Source organism: Monomorium pharaonis, chromosome 10 (genome assembly GCF_013373865.1).
Source record: "Monomorium pharaonis isolate MP-MQ-018 chromosome 10, ASM1337386v2, whole genome shotgun sequence".
Taxonomy (NCBI): Eukaryota; Metazoa; Arthropoda; class Insecta; order Hymenoptera; family Formicidae; genus Monomorium; species Monomorium pharaonis.
Window position 1 is genome coordinate 1,646,927 of NC_050476.1, and position 15,014 is coordinate 1,661,940.

At 39.5% G+C, this 15,014-nt stretch overlaps 3 protein-coding genes across 4 annotated transcripts; 1 reads left to right on the plus strand and 2 right to left on the minus strand.

Moving 5' to 3' along the window:
- Positions 1-188: 188 nt before the first annotated feature.
- On the minus strand, positions 189-7,470 carry LOC105833591 (LHFPL tetraspan subfamily member 3 protein). Its single transcript, XM_012675431.3, has 6 exons — positions 7,174-7,470; positions 5,989-6,908; positions 5,487-5,681; positions 2,216-2,303; positions 1,584-1,738; positions 189-1,266 (listed from the first exon to the last, which is right to left on the minus strand). The coding sequence occupies exons 2-6, from the start codon at positions 6,203-6,205 to the stop codon at positions 1,034-1,036; spliced, it is 888 nt and encodes a 295-aa protein (XP_012530885.1). The 5' UTR covers positions 6,206-6,908; positions 7,174-7,470; the 3' UTR covers positions 189-1,033.
- An 867-nt stretch (positions 7,471-8,337) lies between these two features.
- Positions 8,338-10,004, plus strand: LOC105833596 (pre-mRNA-splicing factor 38-like). 2 transcript variants are annotated; one of them, XM_012675439.3, is made up of 4 exons: positions 8,338-8,534; positions 8,670-9,037; positions 9,367-9,800; positions 9,856-10,004. In XM_012675439.3, the coding sequence occupies exons 1-3, from the start codon at positions 8,371-8,373 to the stop codon at positions 9,756-9,758; spliced, it is 924 nt and encodes a 307-aa protein (XP_012530893.1). In that variant the 5' UTR covers positions 8,338-8,370; the 3' UTR covers positions 9,759-9,800; positions 9,856-10,004. The 2 variants fall into 2 exon arrangements, with proteins under 2 accessions (XP_012530893.1, XP_012530892.1); XM_012675438.3 differs by having other exon boundaries at positions 9,367-10,004.
- Positions 9,820-12,305, minus strand: LOC105833595 (protein SAND). The gene is made up of 7 exons (XM_012675437.3): positions 11,952-12,305; positions 11,526-11,851; positions 11,203-11,446; positions 10,838-11,122; positions 10,555-10,745; positions 10,383-10,485; positions 9,820-10,313 (listed from the first exon to the last, which is right to left on the minus strand). The coding sequence occupies exons 1-7, from the start codon at positions 12,303-12,305 to the stop codon at positions 10,173-10,175; spliced, it is 1,644 nt and encodes a 547-aa protein (XP_012530891.1). The 3' UTR covers positions 9,820-10,172.
- Between the last annotated feature and the right edge of the window lie 2,709 nt (positions 12,306-15,014).

Here is a 15,014-nt window from a genome sequence, read left to right on the forward strand (position 1 = left end):
TCGACGACTTTTACGATACCTTATGAATAGTCATTGATTTTTATTGAGCATTACGATATTGCACGGCGAAGCGGAGAATCTATTTACATGCAAATTATGCCTCTTTTATACGCCACTTCGTCGAAACAATCACGAGTCGCGGAGATGCAAAAGAGTGTCTCCACAGCTGTAAAATATTCACAGAGTAGTAGCTTCGTGATAAAAATTTAATTCGTAATTATTATTCTCGTCACTACATCGTAAAGGCACATCAATGAGTACTTAGAAACTTAAATAATTATATTATGTGAATAACATATGTTTCGCCCCGATAATACGGCACGGATTATAGTGTCTATAAAATTTCTAGTGTAATTTTCTTTCGAATTACCATTTAACTTACATTCCACATGTTTAAAACCTAATACTTAGTATACAATATTCAAAACTACAAACTTTCTCGGTTAATCTCTCTAATTAAATAAATGTATTGTATATTAATATAAACATTATAAACACGAGCATAAATTCTTAAAGTAGAATTTAAAAAAAGAGAGAAATAAATAGAAAGTATTCCATTTCTTTTTAACGAAAGGCATCGTTTCATAAACTAACATAATTTAATTTTGCATTTAATATTTTTGTGATCTTTATTATCTTTGTAATAATTGCTCGTAATAATTGCATATATATGATGTAAAAATAGTCTAAGGAAGACAGATCTTTTCGGCACGTATCGATAAGATATACTAAATATACCACACATCTACGTGTGGAAATGTTCAAGGCACGCAATAATAACATTCAGTCGTTGAATGAAACAGCTGCCAGTCCGCATCTGTTTTATACACACTTTTATCAGTGAAGTGAACAGAGATTCCATTCTTAGAAACTTAACATCGCGAAAGCGACGACCTAAGCAATTGCGCTTAAATTGCGCGAGTTCCATCAAAGTTTCACGCTCCGCTGTTTCATTTCTTATGTACAACATAACTCCTCCTCACGGTTATATACAGGCCCGTTTGATCCTCCGTACTCGCAACGGTGAGCTGTCCTAGAGCTGAAAGTTATGCTGCGAATGATTGAGAGTATTCGTGGACATGGTGTGCACCGGATGTGACGGCGCCGCTGTGTAGAGACTATGATGCGAGTGCGACTTCGCTCTGGAGAGTTCACTGTAGCGATCCTGTTCAGGCGGAGCCACCAGGAGGACCGGTCGCAGGGATAGAGACTTACGGGAACCAGCCACGCTTTGAGCTTCGTTCACGTAGCCTGGATTTACCTCACCTAAAACAAATGAAAAATTTACGTTATACTATTTGAATATTTGAATATTAATCTTTGCAAACCGCAATAGTCTTAATCCTTATGCGGACAAGCAGAATCTGCTAGATCCTGAAGCTTTTTCAGAAATTATACACAATTTTTTGTGTATCAAAAACTTATAGTTTCAATATTTGAAATTTAACAATATTTAAAATAAATATAATCTTTAAACAAAAAAGCTGCTTCTAGATCTAACAGAATTGGTTTGTTTTTATAGAAATTTAAAATTTTTTTGAGGAATGGAATCTTTTTTGAAAAAATTATTTGCTATTAATTACCTTTGTACAAGGATCCATTGTTGAAAGGTTCCGGTTGTAGCCTTACGTGTCTAGATGCCAAAATGAAGGCAAGAGCAGACAAGGTAGCTGCATCCAGAGCCGCAATTGCAGCGAGCGGTATCGCCCATCTCACAGCGCAGGCACCGGGATTGTATCTGTCAAAAGAATAATTTCTTGATTGCTATTTTTCCCATGTTCATTGTTATCGCGATTACGTTTCCAACATATAAGGCAATGCTGCTATTATTTATCGCTTCGCAATAATTTGCGTGTGAAAAACGCGTCTAATTGAGATAATTGATATGAAGATTCCTACAATAACAAGGCAAAAATTTTCTCGCTATAACGTCGGTTTTATTAACGAATTTAAAATTGTTATTTTTTAAAAGAATTTCTTTTTTGATATCAATAATTAGTTTAAAAAAGGTAAAAAAATGTTTGGTAAGTTCACGATGTGAATTAGCAAATGGAACTCCAGACAAGTTGGTAACAAAACTCAACTTATTTGAGTCCATCTGTTCTTTGGAGTAAAAATACAAAATTGCGGTTAAAGAAAATTTTTTTAATTTGATACCGCCTTTATATCTTTTTTTTTCACGTGGGCGCGAATCGCATTCTGCGCAAATACGCACCTGGATGCAGCTGCGCCACATACGGCGCGTATCACCGGCGAGTCCCAGCCGAGAGGATAGATGCATACACCGATTGCCATGCAAATCGCTGAAAAAAAAAATCTGAATGTTATTATATAAGTTACGTAAAACAATCTATACGAAAAGAACGGTTTTGCTAAAATATATAATGTAGTTAAATTTTTATACAGATCTAAAAATAATTCTATTAGATATCGATATCATCAAAATAATTATATAGAATATTCAAACTGGTTGCTAAAATTTTTTGCAGCGTTGCTTACCATATTCTACATAATTATTTTAATAGTCCAACAAAATTAGTGCAAATGTTATGTCTCTGAAAGCAGCTAGATAAATTATAAACGTTGCTCGCGTTGTAATTCGTGCGTTTACTCTCGTTCTTTTTCTCGAGATAATTATACGGCGCAGAAGCGTGAAGAAAAGTTGATAAACGTTGGGCGATCGATTCAGGACTTATTACGGCGGCGGATCTAATGCGCTTTAATAATACGGAAACCTCCTATCTTTTATAGTTCCATTACTTGTATCTACATCTCGCGGTCCAGATGCAACGGCAGGGGCGTGGATCACGCGTCTCTCGCATTTACACTTAATTGTGCAGGTGGCTATGCGGAGGCCGACAGTGAAAGGGACTTGTGAACAACCATAACTTTTCTGCCAGGCGTTTACCAGCGGGCCGAGGCGATATTGTTTCCCCGGCGCGGCGAGCAAGCGATTTCAATACGCGAATCACGTACTGTACTACATGCAACGAAAAACACGTGCAGCGATTGTCTTCACAGAACGCGGCTTTAATAATTTTGTTCGATTTCGTTGCACTCCACATTCATTGTACTTTCTATCTATTATCCCCTCGCAAATTTTCTATTTTCCCTTTCTTTGTTCGCGTTTTTACGGACTTGTTCTTTTTTCATCTGGGTAACTTGAAGTCTCTTTATTCTTGCTAATTCTGTTTGGCTTCGCCGGTTATACAATCCCCCGCGCGCATTACCATACTCTTGCTCTTTATACTTTCTAATGATTTTGTAATGCATCTCGCAATCTTCCTATATATATTCCAGATTCAGAGCCCGCTCTCTAAGTAAACGCAGCTATCATTGCCACGTCCCATATATACGAATAATTCCTGTAATTTATATACTTGAAAACTCATTTCGTTTCTCGTGGTGATACATTTTCCTCTTCGTGTTTCACAATACGGATCGAGCGCGACTCTCGAGGCGTGTGACTTTCACTGTCGTGACTCGAGTCTGACGACGACGGTGTAATGGTTTGCCTGCAATGAATTGCTGACATTGCCGAAACTTTGCTTGCCAGACGTAGGCTTGCGTAAGTTTATATTCGCTAAGGAAATTACACGCTCGTCAACTCGTTAGTCAGCATCTCTCATACCGTGCAATTTTCACAAATAAAACGTCTTATTACGCGCTACCGCGAGTTCATTCATTGTTGTAAAAAGCAAACAAGAAATTTGCCTTATTTTCAGCTAGTGGATTAAAGCGCAGCATGACAACTATACTAATTAAACATTCAAATAGAGCAAGATACATAACTTAGCAACTACTAAAAATTGATGCACAGAAAGAACGGTTTTGCTGAAATATCTAAAAGTTTAGCCTCGATACAAATCTGAAAATAATTTCGTTGGACCGTCGAAATAATTGTATATAGGACTCAAATTGTTAGAATGACAAAATCCCTTGCAATCTTATCCATCGTGCCCGAGCGTCCTATATAATTATTTTGATGGGCCTGAAATTATTTTCAAATCTGTGTCTAGCAAAATTTTCAGATACTTCAGCAAAACCGATCCTTCCATATCTCACCGCGTCATTAAGGTCATATAACTAATGAGGATCAAGATTAGAATGCAGCCTACATAGAGATAAAAGTGTTCTGTCCGTTATTATTCGTCTAACATCTTTATGAGCGTGTATTTCTGAATACGGGCCAAGTCACGGTAGATTACTCGAGCGATTCGATATCGACTCGCGCAGCGGCACCAGTTGGTTTATCATAGAGGCGTTGACGAACGGTATATGCAGGCTGGCTTGGGCACGTTATAACGGTCTATTCTACATTTCGCTGGGCCGCCACACGATTCGTCTCGGCGACCCGCGGGCGACGATCAGCCACGCGATTACAATTGCAAAAGGAGAACCCTCGGGTATGCTGAGAAGATGCCGCGCGATGGCAAGAAAACACGCCGCGTGTCCCGGAGAGACGCGAAGCGGATTCCCGAGCAGATAACGAGTCTAGAAATCGCGAGGCGGAAATGCTAAATGTTATACATGCGCCCGGATAATGCGAGCTATCTGGAGAAAGTATCAGCCTATTTAGCGCGAATGAGTTATATTCGTTTCCAATTATAATCAAGCGAAACAATGTTATGTATCTTAATCTGAAGAAAGCCCGTGAATCTGACAAGCGAAATATTTTATCGTAATGTCCTCTATTATTTTCTTTTTCTTATTTATTCTTCGGAGAAGAGCATCTTCATGCCTTCGTTCTTAGACGAAAAAATATAGAACGAAAAAAAGTACAACACGCGCAAAACTGCCTAGTAACTCTTCTAACGATTCCGGCAACGTGAATGTCTCTCTGACGACACATCATCCATCAATGAAGCGGTTATTTCTGCAACAGTATTATTATTATTTCAACCGTTACGCAAGCAACGTCGGACGATCCTGCGGTCACCGTGCGCTTTCTAGCCGAGTAAAAAGATCGGTGGTGCGACATTAATCACCGCTGAATAAATAGTCGCGGTCTGCGCACGGTAACTGCAAGAAAGACGCATCGCGCGCAGCAAACTTTTAATTATTTTGGCACACATATTTAACGAGATCTCTCCCGTCCGAGATCTCTCCTACGAGAGACGCGAGAGATTTTTGCAAAAGAGTTTTCGCCGGCGGCGTGCGCGGGACCGTGACACGAGAGCAATTTCCGGCGACGATCGGCGGAATCTCCGCGATCAGAGATGAATTCGATCGATAAATGTTCGCTACAATGAAGGCGCATTAAGCGGGGCCATTGCGTCACTTCCTGGCGCGCGCATCAGCCGCGATTTGTAATTACATCTCATTGATAAGGTCGAAAGCGCGGCCCGCTAGCAAGAAAATTAGCCCGTCTAATCGTCGCGCTTTCTAAAACAGTTCGCGCCAGTCGTCCTTTGCCGCGACATTTGCCATTTAGAAGTCCGATGCCTCCCGTGATTGATTTGAGACGAGATCTGACGATGATTTACCTGACACCACTTGCATCCAGGCGCACATGTAGAACACGGTGGTGCTCTGGCAGAAGAAGAACATGAGCATCGCACAGATCGCTAGTAGCGCGATTATCACCGCGATGCCGACTAGAATCGTGCTGGCTCGGAAGGGAACGTTGGCGATGGTCGACAGGTCGTCCAATCGGCCGATGCACTCCTCGCCTAGCTCACCTACATACATTAATTACGATACGTTTAGAAGTTAATGACACATTTAAATAACTGTCCTTCGGACTTCGGGAACGTGGACAAATGAAATCGTCGAGATAGCGAGTGCTTATACGTAATAAAGGCGGAAAATACGATGTTACGTTGTTACGATGTTGCCTTACGAATTAAAACAAATTATTTTAATTATTAGAGATAAACTAAATAAAAAAAATTCCCGATCGTCGGAAAATCGTCGGAAATTAAAAGAGTTAAAATTCTTTTTCCTTTTGCATCAAATGAAAATGTGTAAAAGTCGCAGGAACTGTACCATTACCGCCGTAGCTGCACCTGGTCCACAGACCGAATCTCCCGGGATTCTCGTGCTCCAGGTCGCCGAGCCATTCCGGGGTGACGAACGCGACGACGCCGATGATGGCGTAGCATATGGTGAATATACCCCACAGCACACCGATCGCCTTGGAGTTGCGGATGTAATTGGTCGCGTACATGTGCGAGGACTCAACGTACTCGATCTTCGAACCCATCTTCCCGATTCCGATCGCAGGTTTCCGTCAATGCGAACTCGATGCGACAGTCCCAGCCACCACCAGCACCACTACCACCACCGGCACGTTCAACAGCGATTCCTGCTCGCGTAACCGTTCGACCATAACACCACCTCGGCGAGTTCCATGCGCGGAACGGAGGCGACCGCGGGGATATCAAATCCGCCGATTAAATCGCGGAAGATTTCTGCGGTTATCACACCCGCGGGAGAAGGTCGTCGTACTTGGAACGTGCTGCTCTCCCTCGCGAGGTTCCAATTGTTCGACAACAATGGGAGATCGCGTCGCGTGTAAGACACGCGTGTCCGCTCGTCGGAGGTAACTTCCCGCACGAACAAAGAACCCGTACTTTCGCTATAACGATAACGCACACAATTACTACGACGACGACGATTTCGCGATCAAGCCGCTCACCCCTTCGCGAGTCCAATTGTGAATTTTCTGTCTCTCTCTCTCGTTTTTCTGTTTCACAATGGGTCTTTCTATTCACTTGCCAGGCCCAGTTTCTTCTCTCTCATTCCGTAACTAGCAAAATGATCGCACGTTCGTACAGATCGCGTCGGAACAACGGCTGCGCCGTCCGTGACATTTACGTTCAAACACGTTCACCAATTGTTGGCGTGGGTATCTTTCTTCCGCTCGAGCGACGTGCCTTGGAACGCAGAAGAATGCGTGGAGTGAGCTGTTAATAAAAGATTTCTCTTAATCCTTGTCAAGAGATGATTCAACTTGATTAATGATCATGAGTCTATTGATTGAGGATTACTCATTTCAATTCTTGGATAAATTGACACGAATTTAAACGAGATTTTATTAAGTGTAACAAGAGATCAAAGAATTACGTAAAGAACAAAATATAATTAACTCTATCGTTTCCATATTCAAAGAAATAAATAATCGACGTTTGGCCGCGTGCGAGTTTTCGGCCGGCAGAAAATGCAGCTTACCGTGACGCTCGGAGTGACGGCCACTTCCTTGAGAATCCGTGAAAGGAATCACGAGAGCATCGGTGACGTCAGCCACGTCAGGACTTTATTGGAATGCGCGTAAGAAAAAGAGAGAAGCGGGCCAAGTGGAAGGCACTGCGATCGAAATGACGACGAGAAATGCTACCGGCGTGATCGCTGGTGCCCTGCTGTTGCACGTCGCGAGGTCTTGCAGCACACGCGGCGACGACACATGCGACGAGCGACCGGCTACAAGGACGAGCGGAAAATGCGACTCGGAGGAAAGACGAGGAGCGCGATACACGACGACGGCGCGCCTCAAGATGGCCGTTCAGGTGAGCCCAGGTTGCCAGGTGAACGTGCGAGAAGAAGAGAGAGGGAAGGAGAGAAAGAGAGGGACCCGAGAGACAGAGAGAGAAGAGCGCCCGCCGTGCGGGGTCCGTCAGCACACGGTCCCCAGGCCAGGCGGTCGCGAAGAGAAAGGTGACACCGAAAAGAGGTGGCACACCGCGCCGTGTCGACTTTGTCGGAACGGATTTCTCCGTCTGGGCATAACGGATTCATTCGTTGGGACTTGCAAGTCTCGCAAAGAATTACACGAAGAATTCTCTGGCTAACAGAATTATGCACGTACAATATTTCTTAATATTTTATTAATCAGCGTTTGATGTATTTATCAGTCAGATCCGGGAAAGAACTAACTTTATGTATCTTCTCTGAAAAGAAGGAAATAATATTTATATGAAAAAATAAAATAATTATATGTTGAATATAATTATTTTCTTATTTTAGTGGCGTTTGAGAGTTCTAAGAAAAAGACATGAATATTTTAAAAAAATATCACATTAATATTTTTTCCTAAAACTTTTTAAACATATATAAAATTATATACATTATACATATATAAAATATTTACACACATATATTTTTTAAATAATTACACAATTATACATATATATTGATAGAAAAATATTTTTTTATCAAGTTTCTGCTTTAAATAATTATTGTACACTATCTTTTTTCTTTTAACATATTTATTAGCTGACTTAGCTATAGGTTTGTCATGTGTTATCAAATTCGAATTTGATGTAAAGTTTTTTATCGATCGCGCAAAGTGCATTTTCGACGAAATTGGTGCCCTCTCGCGACTTCCAATGAAGATTCGTAGCAATTCCGTATTAGAATTCGAAATCGAAAATGGCAAACCGCACGGTGAAAGATGCCAAGTCTATTCGCGGAACAAATCCGCAATATTTAATTGAAAAGATTACCAGATCTCGGATATACGATTCTAAATACTGGAAAGAAGAATGCTTCGCTTTGACAGCCGAGTTGTTGGTCGACAAAGCAATGGAGTTGAGGTTAGTATAAGCATAATATAACCTCTAATCGGTCTCTTTTTACCGCAATTATTTTTTATACGTTTAAGGGATAAATTTGTGGAAGAAAATTGTGCGAGAAGCATTTTCTAATCAATTATATTTGAACTTTTTTAGATTTTTAGGAGGAGTATGCGGCGGCAACGTAAAACCCACGCCGTTTCTCTGCCTCATATTGAAAATGCTCCAAATACAACCTGAGAAAGACATCATAGTCGAATTTATAAAGAATGAAGAATATAAATACGTTCGAGCTTTAGGTGCACTGTACATGAGACTGACTGGTTCTTCCCTGGACTGTTACAAGTATCTCGAACCATTGTTCAATGACAACAGAAAGCTCAGAATACAGAACAAGCAGGGCGTATTCGAGGTTATACATATGGATGAATTTATTGACAATCTTCTCAGGGATGAGAGAAGTTGCGACATAATTTTACCGAGGATTCAAAAGAGGCATGTTTTAGAAGAAAATAATGAACTAGGTATATTAAGTATTTTTTGTAAACTAATATTTGTATTAAGTAGAAAAAGTAACTGTAGATTTTTTAATGATTTATTCTTGTTCTTAGTTTCTGCTAAATTTAAATGTATAAAGTAATTGTATTAAAGAATTTTATAATAACACAAAAGAGAGAATGTCAACGAACATTTATAGCAGAATCTTAATGCTCTATTTTAATTATGTTATATATATATAATCTTATCTTACAATATTTGTAATCTTACAATAATTTGCTACTTTTTCTACTGAATATAGTCAATATTATTTTTACTTAGCCATCTTTCTTATATACTTATTTACGTTATACAGAAGCGAAAATATCGGCATTGGAAGATGACATGGATGATGGTATCGAATCATCAGAAGAAGAGGAAATTCTACCAATTAAAGAATTACCACGCAAGAGATTGGATGATCACGAGCGGGACAGAGATCGTCACAGAGATAGGGATAAGAGGCATTCCCGAACAGAGAAAAAATCTGACAAGGAAAAGCAAAGATCGAGAAGCAGAGAGAGGGACAGAGATAGAGACAGAAGAGAACGTAAACGTAGCAAATCACCAAAATCTCACTCATCGTCGCATAAAGATAAAGACAGGGACAGGGATCATCATAGAAGAGATGACAGAGAGAGGGAGCGAGAACGAGAAAGAGAAAGGGAGCGAAATCGTAGAAGAGAACGTGACAGAATTAGACATTAAAGTGATAATACAGCAAATTTTTATCAAGTTTATATAACCAAGGTAAATAAAAGATAAATCATTTTTTATACTCTTATCAACATCTACATATTTTTAGCACTGGTGACATTTACAAGAATTCGGTATTAAAATTGCACAACATGCATCCGGAATCGAATCCGTTGTAACGTATTCAAATTTATGTACATTTTCGCATTATTTGCATTATATTACAATTGCTTTATTAAATAAAAAAATAACGATGTCGCTGGACGAATAGTAACTATATTCCTGCTCTCGAAAACTTACGACGAAGATATTTTTGGAATTCTTCATACATCTCGCACATTTTCGAAATTTGGTCAACAGATATTTCTATCAATCACATATATCATTTCTCTCTATATATAATAGAAACAAAATGCTTGGCAATGTTTAAAACGTAGGCGAGTTCAGAATGAATAATCTCTCCTCTTCCTTCTTTATCCATTTCAACAGTTTGCTCACTGCCTCAATGGCATCTGGTTTTGTTACTAGAGGCTCAAATGTTACATACAACTCGAAACCAGAAGCCACCTGAAAGTGATAATTTTCTTTTTAATTGAAGAAAAAATCTCTAAATTACATATAAAAATCTTTACTCACCCATGCCAACATCGTTTCCTTATCTAACTGCTGAAATATAAGTTTCAACGGTCGACTAGGGGAATGTAGTCTGTGATGCAAACATTGATAAAGTCCCAATAATCTGAAAAATATTTATTTTAAAAAAATATCTTTTTATTCGTTTATTATTATTAAAAAGTTGATATTTTACCGTTCTATCTCTTCATCCGTTGTATAAGGCGGTTGAAAACCAGGACTCCAGAACTGAGCGGTGCTTTTGCATTTATATAAAACGTGTCGCATCTCAGGTAATCCAATGTCAGCAGTTGTTACTGTTGGTTTGTTCATAGACTCGTTTATTGCTTCCAGACAGTTTATTCGTCGCAATTTCTCCACAATTTTCTACCGACACAAATATATTTATTGATAAATCGACTTTTATGCTATTTATCTCTCGTTATTTAATCAGTTTTACTTCTCGTAATAATTCTTACTTGTTTGGCTTCTGATAGCACGAAAAACACGTCCCTATCAACGGTGAGTAACAATAAACATGCCTGACAATCTTCTGCCAAATATGATACATGGCCGTGCATATATCCGTTGGAATCGAATTTCGGTAGGCATATCGGCGTCCAGCTCTCAGCAGTTTTCAGTGACTCGGAACTGTCCACTAGATTTTGTATTATATGTAAATCCATCGGGTGTAGGAAAAATTTATTCATTCTAACTAGTGTAACCAATTGATTGTTAGCTAGAAGTATGGCAAATACTAAGTTCTGAAAGACATATCTCTCTTAATAAAACCAACAGTTAAAATTGACCTCACAAACACGTATACATAGTAAACGTTTTATACCTTGATTTTAGCACAAGTCTGAATAATGGTCTGTGTAATGGAACTTCTCATGGAGGGAAGCAAGGGCAAACATTTGATGGCTCCTAGAAAAAATGCTGGCTCTCTGTCCATAAAGTTCAGTAAATGGTCTATCAGTCTTTCACTGCCACTTAATAACCTCCGTAGATCAAAATTTCTTCTTTGATCATATACTCTATTTAACTGGGACTGTGTCAACACAGAGATTATCTGATTATATACATATCTGTAATTAAATACATATCGGATGTAAAAAATCTTACTGAAAAGGCACAAAATACCACCTTTAGAAAAATAACACATACGTTAATTGTAAAGTGAGCTGAGGTACACTTTCCAATGTTTTGGATACCGCCACTAATATCAACGGGCCCTTCATGACAAAAACAAAGTTTGTATCACCGGCGTGCACCGATCTTATCATATCGCTGCCAGCCTGAACGAACGACACTAAGGCCTGCATGACTCCCATGACTGTGACTAGCTTGTCCTCTGAACTGTATCTGGAATATATCGGCTTCCCCGCTTGACTGAGGATAAAAATATGCTTCTTTTGCGCCAGCCACGTCTTGCAACGCAACGGGTCCCCGTCTGTAATATTACTTTGACCCAAACGGTGCGCGACATCATCCTAAAACGTGATTCAATTCATTCGGTTTACGTTCAGAATATGATCTATGGTATCAGAATGCATTGCAAATTTAAGAAAGAAAAGGGAGGAAACTCCTAACCATCTCCGCGTCATCTAACGAAAGACTTTTCTCGGATTCTTCTCGCGAACTGGCGACGGCAGCGGGGGCGACGGCGGCAATAATAGTAGTAGTGGTGGTGGTGTTGGTGGTGGTAGTGATAGCGGGTGTCGCGGAAACGTCGTGCACGACGTCCTCCTGGATCTCGGAAATATTGCTAGTAGTGCTCTCCTTTGTCTGCCTGTCGCCGTCGATGCTGCTGCTCATCTCCTGCTCGTACTCGTCGAAGCTGTCGGTAGTGACGAGCATGGTTTCCGTAGAGGCGCCGGGCTCGATCCCGGGCTCGGCTATGCCGCTGTCGATTGACTCGACAACGATCGGCTCCTTCGCGGCCATCTCTGCAACAACCGCGACAACGTCACCGACAACTCCGCGTTACTCCGCGATCCTCGCCGACGCACATTTAACAGCGGCACTGACGGCAAAACGCAACCCGACTACCCGACACTCCCCGACACAGATCAGCCGCCATTCCGCGTTAATTCATCGCGGGACCGCTAGGTGCGACGAGGAATTTCTCCTAGTTTATGACACGAAAACAATGCGACGAGCACATGATGCTGCACTTTCTAAATGAATACAATCAATTCCACGACAAGTTCACGTATCGTTCGTTATTGCATCGGCCTCTGTTACGTACGATTTCACATGGCTCGCGTGTCTATTAACGCAACGGCACTTTAAACATAACATCGTACCTGCACAACATCGCACAATTCGAATTCTGAACATGCGAGACACGTACGGTGTCAACAGAACGTCTAACTGGCGCTGGAGTGGCGTACGTGATTGCTGGCAGGCAGACTCGGCGGTACTCGGCGCTAGTCGGCGCCACTCGGCGTTGCTAGGCGACCGACTTGTTGACTCGCCGCGCCTGCGCCGACTACCGCCGAGTCACGTACGCCGCTGCCGTCGCCATATTGCTCCGCGCTCCAGCGCCGATCAGACGCTCTGTCGACTCCGTGCGTGTTCGTGCGTGTCTCTGCGTGTCTCGCGTGTTCAGAATTCGTATTGTGCGATGTTGTACAGGTACGGTGTTGCTAGCAAACGATACGCGAGTTATGTGAGATCGTAGCAGAGGTCGTATTCACGTGTAAAGCGCGTTTGTTTTCGGTTTCGAGTGAAGTGTTCGCGTGCGCGTTCGAGCAAAGCGTTTGCTCGAAGGGAATACGTTCGCGATAATACGGTAGAATATCGCGAGTGCCAATTAAATGAAGTGCTACTAGTCGTCGTGCGAGCACAAATAGAAAATTCTCGAAACGAATTTATCTCCGTTTGTTGTATCTCGGCGCGTAATTTTCATTCAACCGCTTTCCTCGGCCTGCGTTTCCATGAAGTTACGTGACGTCACTTCACTTTCGTGCCATTGATTTTCGCCGCCAATCAGACGAGCCGTCCTTTTCACATATTTTTTCAAATGTAACGGTCGCGCCAAGTGAAATTCTCGCACACGGTTTACGTTTTACTCGTGTATGATATATTATCCATAATATCGGGAGTGCCGAATAAAGTATCGGGTGATCGTTATTAATGTGCGGTTCGAGAATAGCAGGATGATGTCAGCAGAAAGCGGCATCCATGAAGCAACTTGGTATATACTATTTTTTCAAGCGATACATTTTGTGTGCTTTCCAGCAAGACATTGTAACACAGTGTCTTGCTGGAAAGCACACATTTCTTTACCTGCTTTTGCGTTTGAGTTTAGAAATAATATTTATCACATTTTCAGAATCAAAATCGGGAAAGGAATGTACCAGTAGCAGCAGCAGCAACAGCAACAACAGCAATTGTGAGTGAATTTTTATCAAATTAATTATCATTGAATTCATATCATGTATATGTGGAACAAAATGATATGTGATAAACATGGTGCGAGATAAAATATTGCTCTATTTTAAAAGAAAATTATCACCAAATTGATTGATTAATTAAATACTTGGTTTTTCATTAATATTCGTAACGCTTTAAATAAAAATAATAGCATATTAGAATCTTTTAATAATGAAACAAGAAATAAGAAATTAATTCCAATGGTAAGACGTATTTTTCTAATGCTGAATAGATCTCGTAGGTAGCAATAATTTCATAATGAAAAGAAAACTAAAAGCTTATATTTTGCAATTTTATATTTCTAATACCAAATATCCAATACATTTTGCTTTTACAATTACAATGCAAAACTTAGAAAAATTTAACATTCTTCTAACAGTAAAAAATGTGTAATTTATATCCAAAGTAGGGATAGTTTTACCTAAATGCAATAGATTTTAAACAATATGATTTATAAAAATTACTATTATTAAAAAATAAAATCATATTGATTAAAAGACATGTATTTATGCTGTCATTTACGCAATAAATTAATAAGAGAGCGATTCAATAAAATTTATCGTATTTCATATCAAAAGTATCAGCTTACAAATACTTCATATATATGATTTATTGATTGTTAAAATGGGTGGGTTAAATATGAATAATAAAAGTATCGATTAGCATATGATAATTTGTAAAGTATGCTGCTATAAATTATATGTATATGGGAGTAACATATATATATCATCACGTAAACTGTATTTTATATCTCTGACTAAAAATTCTTCATCCTGAGTTCGGCAACTCGATTAAAGGTTTTACTCGAAATTATGTGAATTTAATAAATTTACAGACTACAGTCATAAATAATAAAACAAAATTGTCTTTTATAAACTGAATAAAATTTTAGATTTGAATACATATGTCTAACATATCTCACTTAATTTGCATTATATTTTATTATAACTGAAGTACAGATAAATTTTATTTATTACAATGTTTTAAAGACTAAATTGCAAAATCCGTTTTTTAGTAAGGGTTACGGCTTCATAAAACGCAAGCCAAAAAAGTCATGGCAAAATATTACTTCTATAAAATACAATGTTTGAATTAAAAACACAATTTACATTTATAACTAGTAAGGAGGAGATATTATTTATTAAAATACTTTAAAAAATTAAATTGCAACATTTGACTCTTTAGAAGCTTTTTTTAGTTTCATAAGAAATAAGT

Excerpts from the sequence above, each read along its gene's own strand:
- LOC105833591 (XM_012675431.3), bottom strand. The coding sequence starts at position 6,205 with ATGGGTTCGAAGATCGAGTACGTTGAGTCCTCGCACATGTACGCGACC. Across the intron at positions 2,304-5,486 it reads CTGGATGCAAGTGGTGTCAG|CGATTTGCATGGCAATCGGT; the intron begins GTAAATCATCGT and ends TTTTTTTTTCAG. Across the intron at positions 1,739-2,215 it reads TGTGGCGCAGCTGCATCCAG|ATACAATCCCGGTGCCTGCG; the intron begins GTGCGTATTTGC and ends TTCTTTTGACAG.
- LOC105833596 (XM_012675438.3), top strand. The coding sequence starts at position 8,371 with ATGGCAAACCGCACGGTGAAAGATGCCAAGTCTATTCGCGGAACAAAT. Across the intron at positions 8,535-8,669 it reads GACAAAGCAATGGAGTTGAG|ATTTTTAGGAGGAGTATGCG; the intron begins GTTAGTATAAGC and ends GAACTTTTTTAG. Across the intron at positions 9,038-9,366 it reads AGAAGAAAATAATGAACTAG|AAGCGAAAATATCGGCATTG; the intron begins GTATATTAAGTA and ends TACGTTATACAG.
- LOC105833595 (XM_012675437.3), bottom strand. The coding sequence starts at position 12,305 with ATGGCCGCGAAGGAGCCGATCGTTGTCGAGTCAATCGACAGCGGCATA. Across the intron at positions 11,852-11,951 it reads CGTTAGATGACGCGGAGATG|GATGATGTCGCGCACCGTTT; the intron begins GTTAGGAGTTTC and ends ATCACGTTTTAG. Across the intron at positions 10,746-10,837 it reads TGCTATCAGAAGCCAAACAA|AAAATTGTGGAGAAATTGCG; the intron begins GTAAGAATTATT and ends TTGTGTCGGTAG.